Consider the following 23,172-nt stretch of genomic DNA (forward strand, 5'->3'; position numbering starts at 1 on the left):
TTTGCTTACGAGAAATAAAAAGATCCTCCTCTCTTTTTTTCCTAGCCTTCAGTATAGGGAACAAGGCCAAAACTTCCATGCAAGGAAAGATAGAATTCCATTGGCCTTCGTAGCAATCAACTCTGCTACCCAGCATAGATACATGGGAAATCATATTTCAAAAGCACAAAAGTCTGAAAGAAAGACAACTTGCAGTGCATGGATCAACCTCAACAACCACTGCTTACTCTGTCTCACATGGAAAAAAGCCAAGATTGACTCTCCTCACTTTCTATGCATGTCTGGTTATATGCATGTTCTGAAGTTGAAACAAGGAGAAATGGGCAGGATAAATATTTGCCCCTCGTAAGACAACTTTTGGAAATGTAGCGAGAAACTTCACTTATTTCGTGATAAAAGCTTCTTATATAATACACATACAATCAATATATACTATATCCATCAACATATACCTCCTTCTATAACGCTTTTGATTGGCATGCACATGCAAGAACAAAAATCTAGCGAGGATATAGCTCCGTAATTGATAGATCATTTCATGATGATTGATTAGAGTTTCTTCCTCGTTCACTTGCCCTTGTGGCCTCTAAACTATTATGTCTCAAAGTCATCATCTCAGATGAACTGCTATAATTCACAAGAAATCGACGTTTTGAAGGCACAGGGAGAGAGGAAGAGAAACTATTCAGCATAAATGAGACTGAGGCCATAGTTGGTTGATCAGCTGTATTTTCTTGAATGCATAGCAATGCAATGTGAATACATCTCATTATTTCATTTCTTGAACCATTGCTTATCACAGGATCTACTATATTTGAGGTTGTCCCTTCCTTCCAATTTTTCCATACCTGAAAACATTGTTCATTTATGGCAAAGAATATTAGTCTTGAGCTACTTTTTCAATTGTATATATGTTAGATGTTATATATATATATATAGAGGACATAAATGTAATTCTCTACTTTTGAGAGGGAAGAAGCATAGACTTACAAAACTTAATAGGTCCAGATGATGCTGTGTATTCTCTACATGAAAGGTGCAGCTGTTTTTCTTGCCACTTATAATCTCTAGAACCAATACGCCAAAACTATATACATCTGATTTTACTGAACATTGACCGTATAGGACATATTCTGGGGCCATATAACCACTGCTTATTAAAATGAATAAATTTAGTTTGATATAGTAGTTATTAATAGTCTTGTAGCTTTCAACCACTGAAGTCATCATTACTTATCAAGTTGCCACAATTCTATTAGTATTGCTTCGAGTTTGATCTGCCTTAAATAGTCTCGCAGTGCCAAAATTTGATATCTTAGGATTTAATTCATCATCCAAGAGAATATTGCTTGCTTTAAGATCACGATGGATAATATGTAATATTGAATCTTGATGAAGATAAAGTAGACCACGAGCAATGCCCCTTATAATCTTGTATCGTACTATCCAATTCAAAAAAGCTTGCTGATTTGGATTTGCAAAATTTCTTGTTATATTCTTACCAGTTTAATGCTATGATGTGTTAAAACTATACGTGACTAAAATATGGATTCTCATTCAAACAATAAAAACAAAGTGATAGATATCCAAACTGTGTTACTTACCGAATAAAAAGAAATCAAGACTTTTATTAGCAAGAAATTCATAAATAAGTAGTCTTTCTGTTTTTTCTAAACAGAAACCACGTAATCTTACTAAATTCCGATGGTGAAGTTTTGCTACCAACATCACTTTAGTCTTAAATTCTAAATCTCCTTGCCTAGAATGCCTAGACAACATTTTCATAGCAACTTCTTGTCCATCGGGAAGCCGACCTTGCATTTATTTATTAGAATGTAATCCATGAACACATACACACTCTTTTTTTCTCTTCTTCACTTTCAACAATATAATGATGCTATGAACTTCCAAGTAACAAATTTATTATACCTTATACACTGGCCCAAATCCTCCTTGTCCAAGTTTATTTGCATCAGAGAAGTTATCAGTTGCGAGCTTGATGGTGTTATAATCGATTTGCAGAATCTTAGCTGGTTTAGTTTCATCATCATCCTTTGTTGTAGCTTCAAGTAAGAAAGAGCAAGTCATGAGTTCTTCAAATAGCATGAAGTACAAAGGTCGATTCAAACTCCCCTCATTTTGTTTTGCCGAAAAATCTCAACATAAAAATGTCTTGTGTTTTTTTTTGCCAAAAAGGTTTCATCAATCGAAATTATATTTAACATTCATAAAGAATTTTTCCCAGCTGAAAGAATAAGAAATTCATTTAGGCGATAATGGCACCAATCAGTACAACCACAACAATGGTAGTTGTTGATTTATTACTACTTCCTGCAAAATCAAAGTCAAATTTGCAGAGAGAACTCATTGACATTATGTTGCTCGATTATACAAACAACCTCAAAAACAAAATGACATTTTTTTTAATTTCATGATTTTACTTAATAATATATTCATGACTAAATTTTATATTCAAAACTTCATCTAAAGAAACTTAAAGTGAATCTTGTGCATTACACAGGGAATTTAATGGGGTTATGAAAAACGTATCATGTTGAAGTTGTGTAATTTATATTTTTGGATGATTTTATGTTCAAACTATATTACTAGAATAAGAATGAGTATATTTTGTTGAAGATGTAGGTTTTGGAAAATCAGGAACTCCTGGGATGTCACACAAAAGAAGTTTTATATTTCCTCTTCATGCTTATCCGATGCGATCACAGGAATTAATAGTAGGTTAAATTTTTCATAGTGAACACCATACACATAAGGCTATTAGTTTTAGAGAGATACCTTGTGGGGAAGTAGTATTTGTTGATGGAAGAAGAGTATAGGGGAGAGTTATTTTTCTTAAATCGACAAGTACAAGATCATAGAATAAGAAATTCTCAAATCTAATATTGCAGTTCAATTTGATGACCCTCCCACCGACCTTATTCTGACAACATTTTGGGATATTAAAAATAGAATCCTTCAAACAATCAAAGCAATCTTGCCTATTCAAATCAGGGGTGCACTGAACAAGGCCATACATGACTTGTGATTGATCAGCTGATGCGTTTACCGCAACCACCTTATGATAAGAGTCACCATCCGCAACCTTGTCTCTTAGAGTTTGCATTAGAACTTCAAGTGCAACGTTGTATTTGCTTGCATCTGTTGCATTAGTATCGCTACTATTACAGTTGTAAAAGTCATGGTCCTGGTAAATCCTAAACATTTGACGACTTGAGTATCGAAACATGCATAAATCATAGTATCCAAATGCCTCCTTCTGATATGGACATAGCTTTGGGAGAAGGATTCTGGCATTATTGAGGCAATTACGACAAGAATCTAGCTTCACATCTCCTCTGCACATTCCAAGTACGTTAAATGTGTTGGGGCTTTCACCATAGGAGGAATTATAGAAGCCAGAGTCAGTTTTGGTGTCAGAGGTGAAATTAGAAAGAAGGGTATTGAGGTTGGTCTGGTAGGCACTTGGTTTTGTGTAGTTAGCACTTTCACTGAAGCACATGTAAAAGTAGAAGTCAGGTTGGGCGGTAAGAACAAGAAGATGAGAAATGAGAGAGTTAGAGCCAAGAAAAAAGCAACTGTAGTTGTCATCAAGGAATGAATGAAATCTAACAAATGAGATTTGAGTGTGGAGCTTAGGATGCAGCAATCTAAGCTTCCTAGTACAATAATATCCTCAATATAAAACACAGTATAGTTGACAAGTCTGAAGATAAGATTCCAATATTCCTAGGAATACAAGTTGACAAGTCTAAGATAGGAATTTCTAGGAATACAGGTCTTCGAGGGGTTATTTGATTTCTCCATTCACACTGTGGTTTTTCCAAGTGGCCAACCACCATGTGCAAGTTGGGACGTTTTAACATTCCACATATGTGATGCTTTTCAGGAACTTAATCTTTTTAGAATTTGTACTGGGGCCAATTTAGTGTTTTGACTTTTCTTTCATTCTTTTTAGGTAGAAAACCATATAGAGTTTTCTTTTGTTTTTTTTTAAAAGAAAAATGGTAGGAGTATTTTTTTTACTGGTAAAATATATGGTTGAGACTAAGCTTAAATAGGAGCTAGACTTTGGCGAGACTGAAACAGTTGACCAAATTAACGTGAAAGAAACTTCAAATTAAAGAAAGTGACTAATTTCTCAAAGATAATCCTCTTTTATACTTCAAATTAAACAATTTTTTCCATTCTCTTTCTCAAAGATAGCCTTCTCTGTGTCCTGGGTTGGAGCTCTGCTGTTGGTTCACGGTCTTCTTTAACATTGTTGTCTTTTTTGCCATTACAAGCCTCCCTCCATTGTTGCCTTCTCTTATTTCAAGGTTGGAGCTTAGCACTGTTGTGGGTTATTCTTACATGGACAAAATGTTCATCCTTTTTTTTTTTAATGTTTTGTTTACTTTTCCTCATTTTTGGAAATGGATTAATCTTTAGTCCCATATGCTTCAATTTCTTAAGATTCTTAACAATGGCTTCCCTAGTTTTCATATGGTAATCATCATTTTAATATAAGCATATTTTTTAATAATTTTATTTCAATAGAATCATGTTTGGCATAATTATGCAAATAGTCTCCATAGTAATAATTATTCTTTAAAATTGGGAATCTAGAATATTAATCCTTTATCCTACTTCTTTATTACTCCATATATTACACGTGATGTGTGAAACAAAATGAAACTGAACCATGGAAAATTCAAAAAGCAACATTTATTGTGTCACATAAAATCTGTAATTCACACACAAGACCAAGCCTAGATTTCTATAGAGATCTAGCAAATTGTTCACTAATTGAGGCCTTTTTTTTATGCTTGTTGAGAAGAGTTATGTACTCCCTCTCCTTCATCTTCCTCTCCGGTTTGCATCTCAAGCGTGCTGCTGAAATTCATTAAGCATGGAGGTTGTGAAGGTAAAAGGAGAGATGAAGAGTAGCTATTTAGCATGAGTTCAATAGAAGCCATGGTAGGCCTGTCTGCTACGTTTTCTTGAACACACAGTAACGCGATGTGAATGCATCTCATTATTTCATCCCTTGAACCATTGCTTATCATAGGATCTACTATATTTGAGGCTATCCCTTCCCTCTAGTTTTTCCATACTTGCAAGAAGTTCCTCATTATTCCCAAGTTACTTTTACAATTTTGTGTGATAGCTAGTTATAGCATCCATATATATAATCTTATCATTCTCTACTTTTGACAATTGAAAATATATACATAAAGAAGGTAGATACTTACAAAGCTTAAAAGATCTTGTATATCCTCCTCATCAATCATGCTACTATTCTTTTGGCCACTTAAAATTTCAAGAGTACACCAAAACTAAAGACATCTAATTTTGTTGATATTTGTCCATCTATTGCATATTCTGGTGCCATCTATTCACTGTTTGTCAATATAAAAAATCTTAATTAGACAAAGATGATATTAAATCCAATAATTTGTTAGGTACGGTGTTAATAATTGTAAGTAGTACTTACTAAGTTCCAACAACTTTGCTTGTAGGGTTATGAGTTTGATCTAAAGCAAATAGCCTCGCCATGCCAAAATCTGCTATTTTTGGATTTAGATCTTTATCTAGAAGAATATTACTTGATTTAAGGTCATGGTGAATAATAAGTAATCTTGAATCTTCATGCAGGTAAAGAATGCCACGAGTAATGCCTACTATAATTTTGTATCGCACTTCCCAATGCAAATGAGTTTGTTGAATTGGATCTGTATAATAAAGGTCAATCCTACGTCTATGATCTCTTAAATCTATCTATGTCTATAATATCACTTCCACTTTTACCCAATGTAAGTGAAGAATAAAGATAATATATATAAATCAAAATCATTCTTAATGTAATCAAGACTTCTGTTGGGAAGAAACTCATAAATGAGTGGCCTCTCAGTTCGTTCTAAACAGAAACCAACTAATCTTACTAAATTGCGATGTTGAAGTTTGGCCATCAATAACACTTCGTTTTTGAATTCTAAGAATCCTTGCCCTGAATTCATGGACATTATTTTGACAGCAACTTCTTGTCTATTACGGAGCCTACCCTGTATTTATTAAAGTTTGGACATGTAATTAATAGCACGCCAATTTTTCTAGACAATGTGATTTTATTTGTCTTGATCTAACATTAATGTGATTACATACCTTATATACTGGCCCAAATCCTCCTTGTCCAAGTTTATTTGCAACAGAGAAGTTATCTGTAGCGAGTCTGATGGTTTCAAAGTCAAATTGCAACAAATCAGCCGGGTTAATGTCTTCGTCATCCATTATTTCTGTCTAAGTGACATTCATAAATAAAATTAAAGGCCTTGTAATATATAAATATTATAATTAAATGTTTAATTTGTCCAAAATAAGCAAGAAACTCTTTCTTTCCCCCTATATCACTGTCAGTCATGAGGGACCATAACCAATGTAAAACCCTTAACCTTAAAAACATTATAACCCGTCATAAAACCACTACTATGGTAGAAAAGGAAAGCTGTTAAAATGAGTTACCAAAGTAGAAGAAAAATTTCATATTTTTAGAAATTGACTTTCAAACTCGGGTCAACCCGTAATCTGTTGCATGCAACTAAAAATCATTCATTTACATCTACTAGGCCTCCAAGCCTCCGGCCCGGGTAACAACAAACATCACATCAGCCCATCTAAATGATTCCCAACCAAATAATCCAGAGTTCATAAAACACTAGCAATGGCCTTCGGCCAACCAAAATAAGGAGATACATTCTCTCCAGTTTACAACAAGGCCGGGTAATCAAATATATCAAAAAGTAGTCCTAACTGTGGCAATATATACTAGTCATACATATACAAATGCTAGAGGCCTAAAGCTAACCAAGCTCAAGCCTCTGCGTCTCTTCCCGATGGCCCACGCCCAGAACCTTCACCTGAAAACATTGTAAACCACGGGGTGAGACGGAGTCCCAATAACCAACCTTTCCAATACTAGGTACTACTAAATAGATACTTGTGAGGTGTCAAGTGGGGGCAATTCACAAATAATATAATAACAAGAAAGCCACAACAATTCATAAGAGTGAAACGATGCAATTCCCATCAACCCTATCCCTCACTTTAGGGGATTTTCAAGAGCTGAAGCCAGCCTATCCCTCACTATGGGGGACGTAAGGAGCCATAAAAGGCCTATCCCTCACTCTGGGGGACGTAGGGAGCCAAAAAGGCCTATCCCTCACTATGGGGGACGTACTAAGCCAACCATCATGCATTAATGGAGGCCTTACCACGTGGTAGTAACAGACAAAACTCTCACCAATTCCCAATTAATGCATCATGCTCAAATCATAATCAAAGAATAATAATCATTTCACAATTAACCTCATTCAGTGGCATATCCTTCACAATTCCAAAATTCATTCATCATTAGTCAAAATCCCACAAGACGTTTTTCCTTTTTATACACAACATACAGTTTGAACATAATTACTACTTAGAGCACAAAACATAGATCTACTCACAATACCACAGAAGCAAGTACTAAGGATTGGAAAGTGGTTACCTCTCGCCTGAGCAAGGAACAACAAACCAACGATGTGGCCCCGTGCACCACCAAAACTCACAACTGGTCTACACAAGCACACAAACACACAACCATCATACATTAGCTTTCAAACTAATAATGTGGCCAAAACAACACTTGGGGACACAAAATTCCTATCTCCCATCAAAACTCTACCCAATTCAAAGGGTATAACTATCAAGGCAACACTCTAAAGTCATACCAATCCATTAAAACCTTAATTCCTTTCCAAACATCAATTAAAAATTCAAACCTCAAGGACCCACTATGGAATTCTACACCCAAACATCCCATTTGAGCAATTAAGGTTCCAACAACAATTCTAAACCGATTATACATCCAATTTAACCCTCCTTAACATAACCTAATTCACAAAACTCAGAATCAACCTCTACATTGTCATCCTCAATCCCAAATCATCTATTTCCATAAACCCTAACTCCAAAAATTCAAGATTCTTTAAATCCAAGAAAACTACACCGATTAAATACTTTAACTAACCCAATGCAATCAATTAAACTCAAAACAATCGGTCAAAAACCTCAGTTCCAACACAACCTAGAAAATCCTAGGATTCCACCAAAATTCCTCAGAAATTCCAAGAAATTCCAAGAAAGAAAGAAGATTAGAGGTTAAAATCACTTACTTGAGGTAATGGATCCTTAGAAATGTCTTTCCCAAGCCTCAAAACCGAAACCCTAGCAGAGCTCCTCTCTCCTCCTTCAGATTTTCTAATTTTTGCACAACTGAACCCTCCAGCGACTATATAGATTCGGGACCTTTCGCCGCGGCAAACTAATCCCGAGAGGGATTACTCGCCTGAAAACCCGACTTCGCCGCAGCGAACTCCAATATTCGCCGCGGCGAAAGCTTCCCGAGAGGAAACTCTCGCTCGCCCAGAAGAACTTCGCCGCGGCGAAACCTTCCCGAAAGGGAAGCCTCGCTCACCTGAACAACTTCGCTGCGGCGTCCCTATGACTTCGCCGCGGCCAAACCTTCCAGAGAAGACACTCCCCTCTAAAACTCCCGGTGCGCTACGGCGAAGTAAACTTCGCCGCGGCAAACATACCCTGAGAGGGGTACGTTCATCTATTCCTCCAACATACCTCAAATCCAACCCAAACACCAAGATCAAGATTTAATTACTAATCTATCCTCAAAATCAACCCAAAAAAAGCTATTAAAACCCGAGAAGACTTAGGATGTTACAACCAACATGGCTTTTAATTTCCATTTTGTCGCGCATGGGCCTGGTGGGAACTTCAAAAGCAATCAAAGTTTAAAAGCTTTGACTTAAAGATATTGAAGACTATCCTAATATTTAAAACTATTCCAGGGCGATGAATTGAAAGGTTGACATTGACAAATTACTACATAATAAAAATATTATTTTATGTATCTTCATGTTCTCAAGTCTTAACTTACTTTCAATGGTTTTCTTCGATTTCCTAACTCCAAAATAGATGAAAATCAAGATGAGAAGGGCGATGGAGGCACCAATCACCATGGCCACGATAATAATAATAATGCTTCTTGATCTATTGTGTTTTCCTGCAAAAGCCGAACATGCTCAAAAGTTGATTGATGTGTTTCTTGACCAGATACACGGAGAACCACAACAATAAAATTACTGACGTCTAGTTTCACAGTTGTGAATAATTTTTGGATAACCTGCAAATAAGAGAACAACGCACATATGTCAGACTACATCACTGAGGCAGAAGTAGCTAGGTACCTTCTCTAGTAGATGGAATGTTAGGTGAACCAACGGGTCCTGCAGTTTGTTACACAAACAATAATAGAATGATTTAATTAGGGACACATGATAAATTTATACAATATTAATAATCACTCCTCTACTCCTGTTTACATCTCTGGTCCTTAATATAAGACTTATTTAAACAATTTGATTAGATTAAGAAAATTAAGTAACTTAATCAAAACATCCTAATCATCTTCTTTAATGTCTTCCCTTCCTTTCCTACTTGATTATGATGGAGGGAATATTAGTACGGGTGATTTGAAAAAAATTGATCAAGAGGGGTGATTTGAAAACAATTGATTAATATTAAAAATATGTGTTACATTTAAGATCAAAATTAACCTCACAATAAAGTCCAAAATTAAGGATTGGAAGAGTATAAAGCAAAGAAGAAATTTTTTTAAATATGAGTCATGTTATTAAATTTTTGTTATTTGAATGTATAATTATACCCTTTATTTATTTTTTTTAATTACTCGTGGATATTTTTCTATTAAAGGCAAATCCTGTTCAAGACAAGATCAGGCATTAAACATAGACATCTCTCCCAACAATGATTTAAAAATTGGTTTGCCATGTCGTGAAGAATTAGCCCCTTTCACTAGACCCAATCATTTATTATTGTATACATTTTGTATTTTTTTGGTTGGGTATATATTAAATAGAGGTAAAGTTATAAGGTTATTAAATTTTAATATGTAATCAAGTTAATGAGTGTTTAAGTTATTACATAGAGATAAGACGTATTAGAAGTAACCTTAAGTAAATTTTCTTTCTTTGCCTTATAATTTAATAAGGTTCTTTCTTTATTTACAAGGCAAAGTAAGAGAAATTACTACCCTAGAAGCATCTCTGCAAATGAATTTTTTTTAATTATCACTTTGAGCAAACCCCATCTCAAAGGTTGGTATACGTCTAAATTTTTTTGAGTGATTTGCATAGTTAAGGATGAGTTTTGAGAGATACCTTGTGACGGTGTAGTAGTAGAAGAGGAGGAGGAGGAGGAGGAGGGAGGAGGAGGAGATGAAGATACTTGTATTGTATCAACAACATTAGGATTATAGAACCGGTTCTTCTCAAATCTAAGATTGCAGTTCTGTTTGATAACCCTACCTCCAACCTTGTTCTGACAGCAAAATAGGATATCTGATATCGCCTTTTTCAAGCAAGCTTCACAATTTTGCTCAGTCAAATCAGGCGTGCACTGAGCAAGACCATGTACATATTGAAACAGCATTGAGGCATTTCCAGCAGCCACCTTGCGATTAGGGCCACCAGCTGCAGCTTTGGTATTAAGATCTTGCATTAGCTGATCAAGCGTATGGATACACTGGTTTGCATCTACTACATCACATGGGTTATTAATTGCGTAAAAAAAATCAGGGTTCTGATATATGCCAAACATTGAGCTACTTGAATATTGAAAGCTGCAAGAGTCATGGTATATAAATGCCTCCTTCTGATGTGGCCATTTCCGTGGGAGAAGACTCGTAGCATTATTGAGGCAACTACGACAAGCATCTGGCATAAGATCTCCTCAGCAGAGTCTAAATGCGTAAACTGTGTCGGGGTTTTCGCCGTACAAGGAATTTTAGAAGCCATAGTCATCTGCTGTGTTGGAGGTGAAATTGGAAAGAAGGGTTTTGAGGTTGGTATGATAGGCACTTTTGTCTGTGTAAGTTCCTTTCTCATTGAAACAGGTTTGATTAACATAAGGTCGGTCCTGCTGGGCGGTAAGAATGAGACGATGGCAAAAGAATGGTAGAAGAACTAGAAGAATATTGACAATCAACGTCATTATTGGGGTAAATTAAAACTGTGATAAATGAAGAGAGTAAAGCTTCATAAGCAATTAAGATGCGATTTTTGAGTATTATTGATGAGCGATGAAGCAAGGCTTATTAGGACAACAATAACCTCAACATCTCTATAGGACACAAAAGTCAACAAGTCAACGACAAGATTCAAATAAGGGATATTGCATTTTGTTCCATATGTTTGGTTATTTTGACACGGCAATTCATCAAATGCCAACAATTAATGTGTCTGTGTTTCCACTTCCACGCGGCCTTGTAGTAAAATTCCGACACATGCACTGTGGAAACAACATATATAATTTATGTGTTTAACCACCAGAAACACTCTTAAGGAAAATAAATGATATAACGTTGTTTTTCTTCTTGATAAAATGATATAACGTTGTTGAGTAGGTAATAATCACTCACCCCGCTTACGCTATCATTCAGTGGGCACGTTACTGGTTGGCCTTTTTAATATATTCATACGTGACTAGGAATATATATAAGGCTTGCACTCGTTCGCTCCTTACTCATAAATCTTGCTTTTAGTTTGTTGTCAAATCTATAGAGAGTTATGCATATGGCATTTTTTTTAAAGATAATCCCTTCAATTAATTAAATTGGGGATAATTGATGAAGCATATTGAGGTTGGTGTGGTAGGCACATTTGTTTGCGTAGGTTCCTTTGTCATTGAAACAGGCGTGATTAAAGAGGTTCGAATGCTGATGGGCGTTGATGAGAATGAGAAGATGAGGCAGGAATAATGAAACCAAAGCACAACGAATGAGAGAAAATTTCATGGTTGTTGAAATTTAGGATTTGCAATTTCGGAATCCTATTTGGTGAATGATATGGGAAGGATTATTCTCAACTTTGTAACCCACTAATCAACAACTCAAGGAATATACATTCATATGTGACTAGGAATATATACAAGTCTTGCACTAGTTTGCTCATTACTCATAAATCTTCCTTTTAATTTGTTGTCAAATCTATACGGAGTTATGCATATGGCTTCGTTCTTGGGATGAGCATTTTTATGAGGTAAAGAAATGTAATTATTACAAAATACTACGATGTAAGATTTAAAAAATTAATTAAATTGACTACTTGCAAAAAAATGTGCGTTGGTTTTTTTTTTAAAGACATCCCTTCAATTATTTAAATTGGAGATAATTGATGAAAAGACTTCCTTAATATGTATAATTAATAGAGATAATTTAAGAAGTTATAAATTCAGGAAATAAAGTAAATACTTTTTTAATTTTAAAATCAAAACAAACCATTTAAATAGTTATATTTCAGAGACAGTACTATTCAATTTCTCAAAGTCAAAAGTCAAGTCATCCAAGACAAGAGGCAGGCCCAGCTAGCATGAGGCCATAAAGGAGCATAAATTACATTTTTAAAAAAACAAGACAAATTACAATAAGATTCAAAAAAAGAAAATAGCGATTAGAAAATCTCAGTAACAAGTTTTAAAATTGAAAATAATAACATATTTAATATATTAAGAAATAAAAATTTCTTCTTTTCACACTTATATCCTTCCTTCGTCCTTGCCTATTAATGGGATAGTTGGCACCACAAATTTCCGAAGGAACAAGACCGACCACACGGTCAACACATGTGATCCATCTTCTCCCATTAATCAGAGGTGGGCCCCTATGTTTTAATTTTATGTTCTTTTCACACTTATATTCTTCTTCGTCCTTGCCTATTAATGGGATAGTTGGCACCACAAATTTCCGAAGGAACAAGACCGACCACACGGTCAACACATGTAATCCCTCTTCTCCCATTAATCAGAGGTGGGCCCTATGTTTTAATTTTATGTTCAGACTTTAGCCTTTTGTATATTAAAAAAAATCAAAGGCAGACTCGGCAAGATTTACCTGTGGGGTAAAATTTGAAACCAATATTCTAAAAAGTATAATTACAAAAATTTATTATCTTGACTTGACCTAGGAATACATACACGTTGACTTAGGTCTTTGTCCAATAGCTTAAGGCAAATAGACCAAAGAGGGGAAAAAAAAGAATTATCATAAGTTTTCAAGAAAATAACTTAATTACTAAAAAATCCCAACAATAAATGGTTAGTATCAATATGTTGTTATTTTCTATTCTAAAACTTGTCATTATATACTCTTTAATTGTTAATGAACTTGAGGATAATTAAATTCCTTCTTTAGGATCTGATTGTAATCCTCAAAAAAAAAAAACAGAGAGAGAGAGATACAAATGGAGAAAAAAATTGGAAAGGAAATAGGGCCCCCCACTTGTCCTTGCACTCATTTTCTCTCCCACTTGATAGCATTCAAACTTCATCAGTGCTTAGAATTGATGACTACTTGCCTCAATTGGTCTCCAATGAACTTATTGCATAGTGTGGAATATACAAGAGAAGCCAACACATTCTCTCTCCATTTACTTATTGTTGCATAGATTAAGAAGTCTCATCACAATAATGACCACTATAATGCTTGTGATTATAGTGAGATCTGTATTGATTAAATACAATTTCAACCATTTATATTTAAAATTTTAAACTAATAATTTTTAAATAAATTTTTTTAAACAAGGACAATTAAAAGATTAAATGAATTTTTGTAGTTAATTTATTAAATTTCTTTAAATTATTTTTTTCAATTTCACTTGTACTAAATGAAATTACTAAAGAAATCCCAATAATAAGTGACGAGGACAAATGAATATATTATCATTTTCTATTCTAGAACTGTCATTACATACTCTTTAGTTGTTAATAAACTTTAAAATAATTAATTTTTTTCTTTAAGATCGGCATTCCTTATTTCTATTCAACATACGAATAGTTCCGTGATTTTGGCCAAGGGATTGTTGAATCTTTGCCTTGGAATAAATAGAAGAAAATAGATTGATATTAGTGCGATCTGACTCATTATCAGCGATCAATCTTGAACCAGAGAGATCATTCCTTTTTCTAATATACAAAATATGGGATTTCACTAAGTCAGTTCTTAGAAAATCTTGAATCAAACCATTTGTACTTCAATAAAAGAATGGCAGGTCTCTTTAATAGAAGAAATTTTTTTTGTCTTGATCCCAATCTCATTGTAAATGACATACCAATGGAGGAAAAAAATTTGGAAAGGAAATAACGCCTCCCACTTGTCTTTGTACTCGTTTTCTCTTACACTTAATGGCATTCAAACTTCATCAGTGCTTAAAATTGATGACTACTTGCCTCAATTGGTCTCCAATGAACTTATTGCATAGTGCGGAATATACAAGAGAAGCCAACATATTCTCTCTCCATTTACTTATTGTTGCATAGTTTAAGAAGTCTCATCACAATAACGACCACTATAATGCTTATGATTACAGTGAGATCTGTATTGATTAAATACAATTTCAGCCATTTATATTTAAAATTTTAAACTAATAATTTTTAAATAAATTTTTTTAAACAAGGACAATTAAAAGATTAAATGAATTTTTGTAGTTAATTTATTAAATTTCTTTTAAATTATGTTTTTCAATTTCACCTGTACTAAATGAAATTACAAAAGAAATCTCAATAATAAGTGACGAGCACAAATGAATATGTTAGCATTTTCTATTCTATAACTGTCATTACACACTCTTTAGTTGTTAATCAACTTTAAGATAATTAAATTTTTTTCTTTAAGATCAGCATTCCTTATTTCTATTCAACATACAAATAGTTCCATGACTTTGGCTAAGGGATTGTTGAATTTTTGACTTGGAATAAATAGAATAAAATAGATTGATATTAGTGCGATCTGACTCGTTATCAGTGATCAATCTTGAACTGGAGAGATCATTTCTTTTTCTAATATACGAAATATGAGATTTCACTAAGTCAGTTCTTAGAAAATCTTGAATCAAAGCGTTTGCACTTACTTCAACAAAAGAATGGCGGGTCTCTTCAATAGAAGAAATTTTTTTGTCTTGATCCCAATCTCATTGTAAATGACATATACCAATGGAGAAAAAAATTTGGAAAGGAAATAAGGCCTCCCACTTGTCTTTGCACTCATTTCTCTTACACTTGATGGCATTCAAACTTTATTAGTGCTTAGAATTGACGACTACATGCCTCAATTGGTTTGCAATGAACTTATTGCATAATACGGAATATACAAGAGAAGCAAATGACATTCTCTCTCCATTTACGTTACTCATTGTTGCACAATTTAAGAAGTCCCACTGCAATAAACGACCACCAGAAAACGTGTGATTACAATGAGCTCTGCATTGGTTAAGTACAAGTTCAACCATTTATGTTTAAAATTTTAAACTAATAATTTTTAAATGAATTTTTGTAGTTAATTCATTAAATTTTCTTAATTTTTTTTTGGCAATTTCACTTGTACTAAATGAAATTATAAATGAGAGAGAAAAATATAAGTATTCACATTTAATCATTAATTTTAAACATAAAATTAACAAATAAGTATTAATTACTCCATCCAGTTCAAATTATAAGATAAATCTTATCTATTTACGTTTATCAAGAAATTAGCTAAAATTAGTTTAGAAATATAAATAGGCAAGACATGTATTTTTTCCTCAAATATGTCCTCATTAATGAAAATAATAAGTAAAAGATGCAATAAATAAATCAAAGAGAAAAGAAAATATATGGGGGGATAAAATTGAGAAAATACTAAATGTTTTCTTATAAAAAAAATCAAACCCCTCTAATAAAGTTTAGCTTATATTTTAAATTAAGTTATTTATATTGTTGACCTAACTAATTTTTGTAGAAGTGGCTTATGTTTGTGATTAGAAAGGAGTACATTAAAACCTCACTGGCTCTTCTTTGAATATCTGTACATCCTTCCCGGGCAATATAAATTATAAAAGGAGAACGATCTAAAATTTCAATTTAAAAATACTTATGTACTAAAACATTGTGTTGTAAGTTATAATTATTGATATAAGTAATTGTAAATTTATTAGGATTCTTAGTTCTAAAAATCACCAAAAGTGATCTGTGTGACTTAAATATTTTATTTAATTTGCAAACAAGATTTCAATATTTGTGACTATTTAAAGTTGACATTTTTAATTATTTTTAGAAATTTTTTCCCTAAATATCATTAAATCAATTTTTTTTATATACGACCTAAGGGTTATATACCCCCATTTACAAATCATACCCTAACAATTTCTCAAATTTCGATGAAATGACTGGGGGAGAAAGATAATGAAAGTATATTCGTCACTTTCACCACTTTCACCACTTTCCACTGATTACCTTATCTTTCATATGGCAAGAATTAAAAATGAAATTTGTGACAGTAATTTATGACGCAAATCAAGAAAAATTTGTGGCAAATTAATTTGCCATAGATTGGTCCATCATAATGGAGCCATTGCAAACCTTTATGATAAATTTGTAAATTTTCCATTATAAAATTTGTCGCACAATTTTTGTAATAGATTTGCAATCGACTTTACAGTGAAACATATTTCATCGCAAATTTTCAATTTTCTTGCACTCTTCTACCCTCTTATATATTTTTTGGATTAATGATAAGGGTTAAAAAACACCACAAGGAATGTAAATTATTTCCTTGTTTTGGCGTATGCTCTTACAAAACTAATATAATATATATAAATATATTTTCTCATTTCCATCCAACCTATATATCCAACATAAATGAAGTGGTAGAAGTACAATCCAAATTGATCTCCATTTATTTCAACAAAAGAAAAAGACATCTTTAAAAAATGATCAAATAATCCTCACTTGTGGAAGCGGAATACTACTGTGGTTACAAAAAAAGATTAAGAGAAAAAGCAAAACCCCAAGGAATGACCAAAACTACAAATAATAATTAAGTATTCAAGTAATTTTATTGAGAACACATTCCTAATCCAGTAGCTGTTGTTGTCTGATTCCAAACAGAAGTAATATCAGTAAAGTGTGGTGAGGGCACCAATCACCACGGCCACGATAGCGACCATTCTTGAGGTTCTGTCGCTATTTCCTGCAAAAGCCAAACAAACTCAGGGTGATGATTAACGTATTCTTGAACATCATTATTACAAGAAAATTCAATTTGTGTGTGTGTGTATTATATTATATTTTTATAAGTCTACATATCAGACCATGTATATTGATCAAAATAGAATTGTACCTTCTGAAGCTTTGGGTGAATCAGCAGCAGCTCTTGGTGAATCAGAAACTCCTGTGATTCAATGTAAAAGGTTTATTTATTATTTTTTAAAAAAAATCGTAGGGCAATTTCAATGGATGCTCTTAATTTGTCCAAGACCGCTGTTATCACCACCGTGATCTCATCCAACCACATATATGGGTGAGTCCAATTTTTCCAGATGAACTCAGTATACATATATATATAAGCTTAAACTATTTGAGAGATAACTATATATGTGTATATATATATATAGTCACACCTGCAGGTGGTGAGGAAGTTGTTCTGCTAGACGGAGCATGAGCAGGAGGAAATGGAGATAATTGTGTTGAATCATAGAATTGGCCCTTTTCAAATCGAAGATTGCAGCTCGATTTGATAACCCTACCACCAATCCTGTTCTGACAACAGATTGGGATATCTGAGATAGCCTTTCTTAAGCAATGTTCACAATCTTTCTGAGACAAATCAGGCGTGCACTGGGCAAGACCAAATACAGTTTCATTCTGATCAGCCGTTGCATTTCCCACGGCCACCTTCCGATTAGAGTCACCGGCTGCGGCTTTGCTTTTTAGACTTTCCATTAGATCATCAAGAGCCTTGGTGTACTTTTCTGCATCTTGTGCTTTTTCTGGGTTGTTAAAAGAGTAGGAAAAGTCATGATCTTGGTAAATCCCAAAGATCGAACGATTTGAGTATCGAAACATGCACAAGTCATAGTATACAAATGCCTCCACCTGGTTCGGACATTGCTTTGGGAGAATCATTGTGGCATTTTTGAGGCAACTACGGCACGTTTCAGGCTCCACATCTCCTCTGCAGAGTCCAATTGCGTTCACTCTATTGGGGTTTTCACCATAAGAGGAATTGTAGAAGCCATAGTCAATTTTTGTGTCGGAGGCGACATTAGAAAGAAGGGCATTGAGGTTGGTGTGAAAGACACTTGAGTTTGTATAGGTTCCTTTGCCTAATGAACAATTGGAATAAACAGTAGGGTCAGGATGCTGGGCGGCCGAGAGAATGAGAAGATGGGAAAGGAATGAAACAAGAGCCAAGGAAATGGTAGACTTTGTCATCACTATTGGAATGAATTGTGAAAAATGAACCAAGGAATAATAAAGGAGCTTATTGTAAGATGCAATTCTGGGGTATTACTATTGATTGATGATGAGCAATATAAACATGGAGGAAGCAGGCTTACTATAACAAAACTATCCCCAACTTCTTTATAGCTCACAAGTCAACAAGTCAAAGGTTCGACTCGAAGGTTTCTATTCTAGCTGGGAATACAAAGTTTTGTACACGGTCACCAATTTTGACTTTTTCCCCTTATCATCTGGAGGTTGATTGGACTCGGCATTTCACTGTATAGTTCAGAACTTCTTCTCTCCTCTTTTCATCCCCTTTCGCCTTCTTCCTTTTCTATTTATTGGTTAATATTTTAACAATCGATATTTAAATCTTTTTAAAATTATTATATAAAATATTCAATTATACATATAAATAATAAATTACAAATTTTATTAAAAATTTATTTTTAATAGTTTGCAAATGCACTCAATTTTTTTAAATTTTTTTATAAATATAGTTTATAAAAAATTAAAATTTCAACCATTGAAATATGTTAATTCAATGGTTAGGGGAAAAAAAAGAGAGAGAGGAGCGGGTGGGAAGGAAAGATGAGAGTTTCAAAACCAAACAACATTATGATGACGTGCGTAGGAATACAGCCCTTGGGCAGAGTGTTAGATTTCGAATTCGCCCAGGATGGTGATGAGGTTATTTTAACTAGGATTTTTTTCCAGTTAAAATATAAATTAAATTGAAGTTAATTATTAAAGATATTGCATTAATTATGAGATTGTTAATTTAGAAGGAAGAAATAAATATTATTTTTAGTGTCTAGAACATGTTAATAATTTTTTAAAAAAAATATCGTCGCTACGTATAGTGCATTCCCTTCTCATCTTATTTGTTGAATTTTCCAGCCTCCTCTTATTCTCTCTCTTTTCCTCTCTGCGTGACGCACATGCTATTCCCTATTTCTCTCTTTTCCGGTCGGTAATACCTGGCGCACGGTCTTCCCCATTTCCATCCCATCTTCTTGACATATAGGAACGCCTTTAAAGAAAATAGAAGCATTTGGGTAAAAACCAAAATCATAATTTTTTTAGCTAAACAATGGTTTTTTTTTTCCAAAATCAATTTTACATAGAAAATCATGGTTTGGGGATATGGAAAATCACGATTTTTCAAAAGCCAAATTTTTTAAATTTTGGAGGTGGAAAATCATGGTCTGGGGTGTAATAATGAAAGTGGCAAACATATTGTATTCAAGGTAACCTTATCTTCTTCCTTTCAAACTGCATGAGCCATTGTTATCACTAAACTACTTTCATCTTAAAGACACTTTATTTATTTTAACATTAGTCAACAATAATAATTTTTTATTCATCTTACTATGACAATTTTTAAATTTATATAATGTATTTTATTATTTAAAAATACAATACAGTCATTTTTATTATTTTATTATGTAAATATTACATTAGCTTATGTCGTTTTACATCGTTTAGATACAGAAAAGTGATTCTCATTACGGTCATCCAAACATTTTCAGTTTATTAATTTATCTATTTAGGAGTGTTTGGAATAGCTTTTCAGAATTAATTTTATGAAGTTTGAAATAAATATGTGAATAGAATTTTATTTCAATTTTACATGAAAATATTTTCAAATAATCATGAGTGTTCTCAAATTCTCAAAATAACCTCTCTTTTTTTCAGAAACTATTCTCTAAAAATTAATCCAAACACATCTTCTGTGTTGTGTGTTCCTCATTCACGTCATAGAATGGGACGTTTTAGGTCAGACATGACGACGTGGGGCTTTTGATAACTTGGGGTTTTTGATGTAACTCCAACACAATTAATTTCTGGGGAAAAAATGGGTTAGTTCGAAGTAATCAAATACTACCTCAGATCCTAATTATAAGATATCATTTGTAGTCTATAAACAATATTTTATAATTAAGACTGGAGGTAGTACATGACTTTACATGAGCAATTAGTTTTGGGCCAATGCAAATAGATATTTTAGCGCGTTTCAATCTCAGAACACGCCTAGGAAATTATGAAACACAGGTTGATGGATTATTTAGGAAGAAAGGCTTCTTTGTTCAGCCGAAAAAAGAAAGAAAGAAAGGCTTCTTTTGAATTGGCTTTTTCTCCGATCCATCTAACTTTGACAATAAAAGCAAGGCACTGTGACAGCGAGAAAATATTGTGATGAGCAGTCAAGAAACCAATCTACACACCAATGACCATTTTTATTTTTATAATTTTAATTTTAATAATTCCCTAAGAATTATCACATTATATACATATAATGTAAGTATATTATTTGATAAAATTCAGGTTTTTTTTAGTCATTTTATATATAAACTATTTTTTTTATTAATCATCCAAATAAACTTCAGTTTCGCAAATAGACTTTTTAATAAAGCCAATGCAAAAATAAATTATATTATACTAACTGATTTTTATTCTCACTTAGGTTTGTAAAAGTCAGATAAAATAAAAACCACTTTTATTACCAATAATCCATACACACCCTTAGACTTTTCAGCAAACCTAATGATAAATTCCTATTTTAATATATTATCTAATATCTTCTTGGAAATATTTATTAACTAAAGTAGGATAATTTGCATTGACTGTGGATATTTTGAATTAGGCACTGATTGCATGAAATTAGATATTTAAAAGGAAATCTTATCATATTTTTATCTTTTCTTAAATAATTAATTTTGAACTTTATGATAGTATCTCAATTTATTTTTTACAGGTTTCAGAAAAGGAAATAAATATGAAAAAAAAGGAAGAAAAAAGGGAAATAAGAGACGCAAGGGCAGGGTATCAAAAGATTCGGTTGGTGTGTGTGTGCGCGCGCGGGCGCGCGCGCGTGTTGATTAGGGACGCCACATGAATACACAGCTGCCGAAGGCTCCTTCAAATACCATTCATATACACTGCCACACCGAAACATCAATTCACAAGCCGCGTACACAAGAAGTTCATATCCTCTCCTCAACGTCACGCAACCACACACCATCACTATCCGCTTGATCTCCATCCAACCTCCACGGCCTCATGGATTCATACTCCTTCAAGCATATTGGGAATTCTTCTAGAGTCATGAGAGGCTGATCCCATTGTGCTTCTTGGAGATGGAGGAATAGCTTGAGCTTGGAACTTCAACTAGGGGAGTATTTAGTTTTCCAATTAATTTTTCTCTTGGACTTCATTAGATTTTTCCTGTGTTAGAAATATTCTTATTTGCTTTGGAGACTGAGATTATGTGTTATAATTTTAATTAATTGGATTTTTGCAGTTTAATTTGAGTTATATTACTTAGGATTTGAATTTATATATGATGCATTTGCATTCATTAAAAGCGTGTTGTTGGATTATATGATTGAGATGTATTGCAGTTGAGTGTCTTTGTGAGCATTCTTTGAGAGAGAAACAAGTTTTATTAACTCAATTTAAATTGCACACCAGGTAATTTTTAAAGGTATCTTAATAATTTGATTACTATCTAGCGTTTAAAATAGTCAGATGTTAAGTTTACTTGAACCAAACCGTGTTTGAATTATATTGCTTTGTAACTTAATGCATTATTTTGCTCACATATTTTTATCAAGCAAGGATAGCTACATTCTGTTTTCAAGAAGCATTCTTATCATTGATTTTCTAAAAATTCAAATTTGTATTTTTCATTCTCTTTTTATTAAAAATACAAAAAAAAAGTAGTTTAGAATGATTTCTTTATTTTCATAAAAAGAAAAAAATCCCTTTTCAAATCCTTGATTTTTAATGTTTTTGTCATTTAGTTAACTTAGGAACTAATAAAAGTCTCCTCAGGAGATATGATTTGAGTTGTGCTTTACTATATAATTTGGTTTTATTTTTGATTTAACCCAAGATGACTAAAAAGCTTCAAATCACCTAACTGAATTAGTAACTTGGGATAGATTTGCCTGTCTAAACGCAGAAGAAGTCAAGTAGTTGAAGACATCAAGGGAGGCTGCTGAAGTTGTTGAAGCCACCCATGTGAACTTATAAGAAACTTCAAGGAATTGATTTGCATGGGGACCACACGTTTTAATGTTAAGGACCAGATCCATATAATCCCTCGTAACAGCGTTCTACAGCATTAATCATGGTTAGGGTATTCATTGCCAATGTTTGCATAACCGGCCTTAAGATATTATCGAGTAATTAATACCTCTCTATATATACATGATAAAAACTTCATCAGATGTAACAAAATTTATAAGTCATGAATAATATAACTCAATCACACATTCTATACTTACATGGAACCCACATTAATTCAAGGGGGAATTTCACTGTAGGACCGCAGAAGGCAAATAATCTCAAAGAGCCTCCAAAACTTTCTGAAACCTCACTGCAGGACCAAGGGACCAATCTGATATTAATTTTTAGAGTGAGATTACAATAATGCCCCTCCCTTTTTATTTTATTAAAAAAATAAATATTTACCGGAGTTACTGTTCCGGCCACGGAGGTCGGAGGTCCGGCCACCGGCGCTCAGGTGGCCGCCGTCGGGGTCCGGTCACCGGTGGCCGGAACAGTAACTCCGGCGGGACCTCGGTGGCCGGAGTTTTTTTGTTTAAAGCAAAGTGGCCAAGGGAGGTTTGAACCCAGGACCCCTTGGCACACCAAAAGACTTGTAACCACCAAGCCAAGCAACCCATTCAATCATAAAATGCAAATAAAACTACATATAACAAAATAAACGCAACAGTCCAAATGTAAGTGAACAAGTGAAATTAGACGATTTACAAG

General features: G+C 33.6%; 2 protein-coding genes and 1 pseudogene across 2 annotated transcripts; all 3 read right to left on the reverse strand.

The window, feature by feature from the left end:
* Positions 1 to 536: 536 nt before the first annotated feature.
* Positions 537 to 2,088, reverse strand: LOC114743836 (cysteine-rich receptor-like protein kinase 29). The gene is made up of 5 exons (XM_028932044.1): positions 1,932 to 2,088; positions 1,732 to 1,817; positions 1,241 to 1,464; positions 991 to 1,153; positions 537 to 848 (listed from the first exon to the last, which is right to left on the reverse strand). The coding sequence occupies exons 1-5, from the start codon at positions 2,086 to 2,088 to the stop codon at positions 537 to 539; spliced, it is 942 nt and encodes a 313-aa protein (XP_028787877.1).
* A 178-nt stretch (positions 2,089 to 2,266) lies between these two features.
* Positions 2,267 to 3,520, reverse strand: LOC114743838 (cysteine-rich receptor-like protein kinase 26). Its single transcript, XM_028932045.1, has 2 exons — positions 2,797 to 3,520; positions 2,267 to 2,331 (listed from the first exon to the last, which is right to left on the reverse strand). Exons 1-2 carry the CDS (start codon positions 3,518 to 3,520, stop codon positions 2,267 to 2,269), a joined length of 789 nt encoding a protein of 262 aa, XP_028787878.1.
* A 1,300-nt stretch (positions 3,521 to 4,820) lies between these two features.
* LOC114743839 (cysteine-rich receptor-like protein kinase 29) lies at positions 4,821 to 18,375 on the reverse strand (annotated as a pseudogene).
* Between the last annotated feature and the right edge of the window lie 4,797 nt (positions 18,376 to 23,172).

The sequence above is a fragment of the Neltuma alba genome, unplaced genomic scaffold, assembly GCF_004799145.2.
Source record: "Neltuma alba isolate B1F8T4 unplaced genomic scaffold, ASM479914v2 tig00004148_pilon, whole genome shotgun sequence".
In the NCBI taxonomy this organism is placed as follows: domain Eukaryota; kingdom Viridiplantae; phylum Streptophyta; class Magnoliopsida; order Fabales; family Fabaceae; genus Neltuma; species Neltuma alba.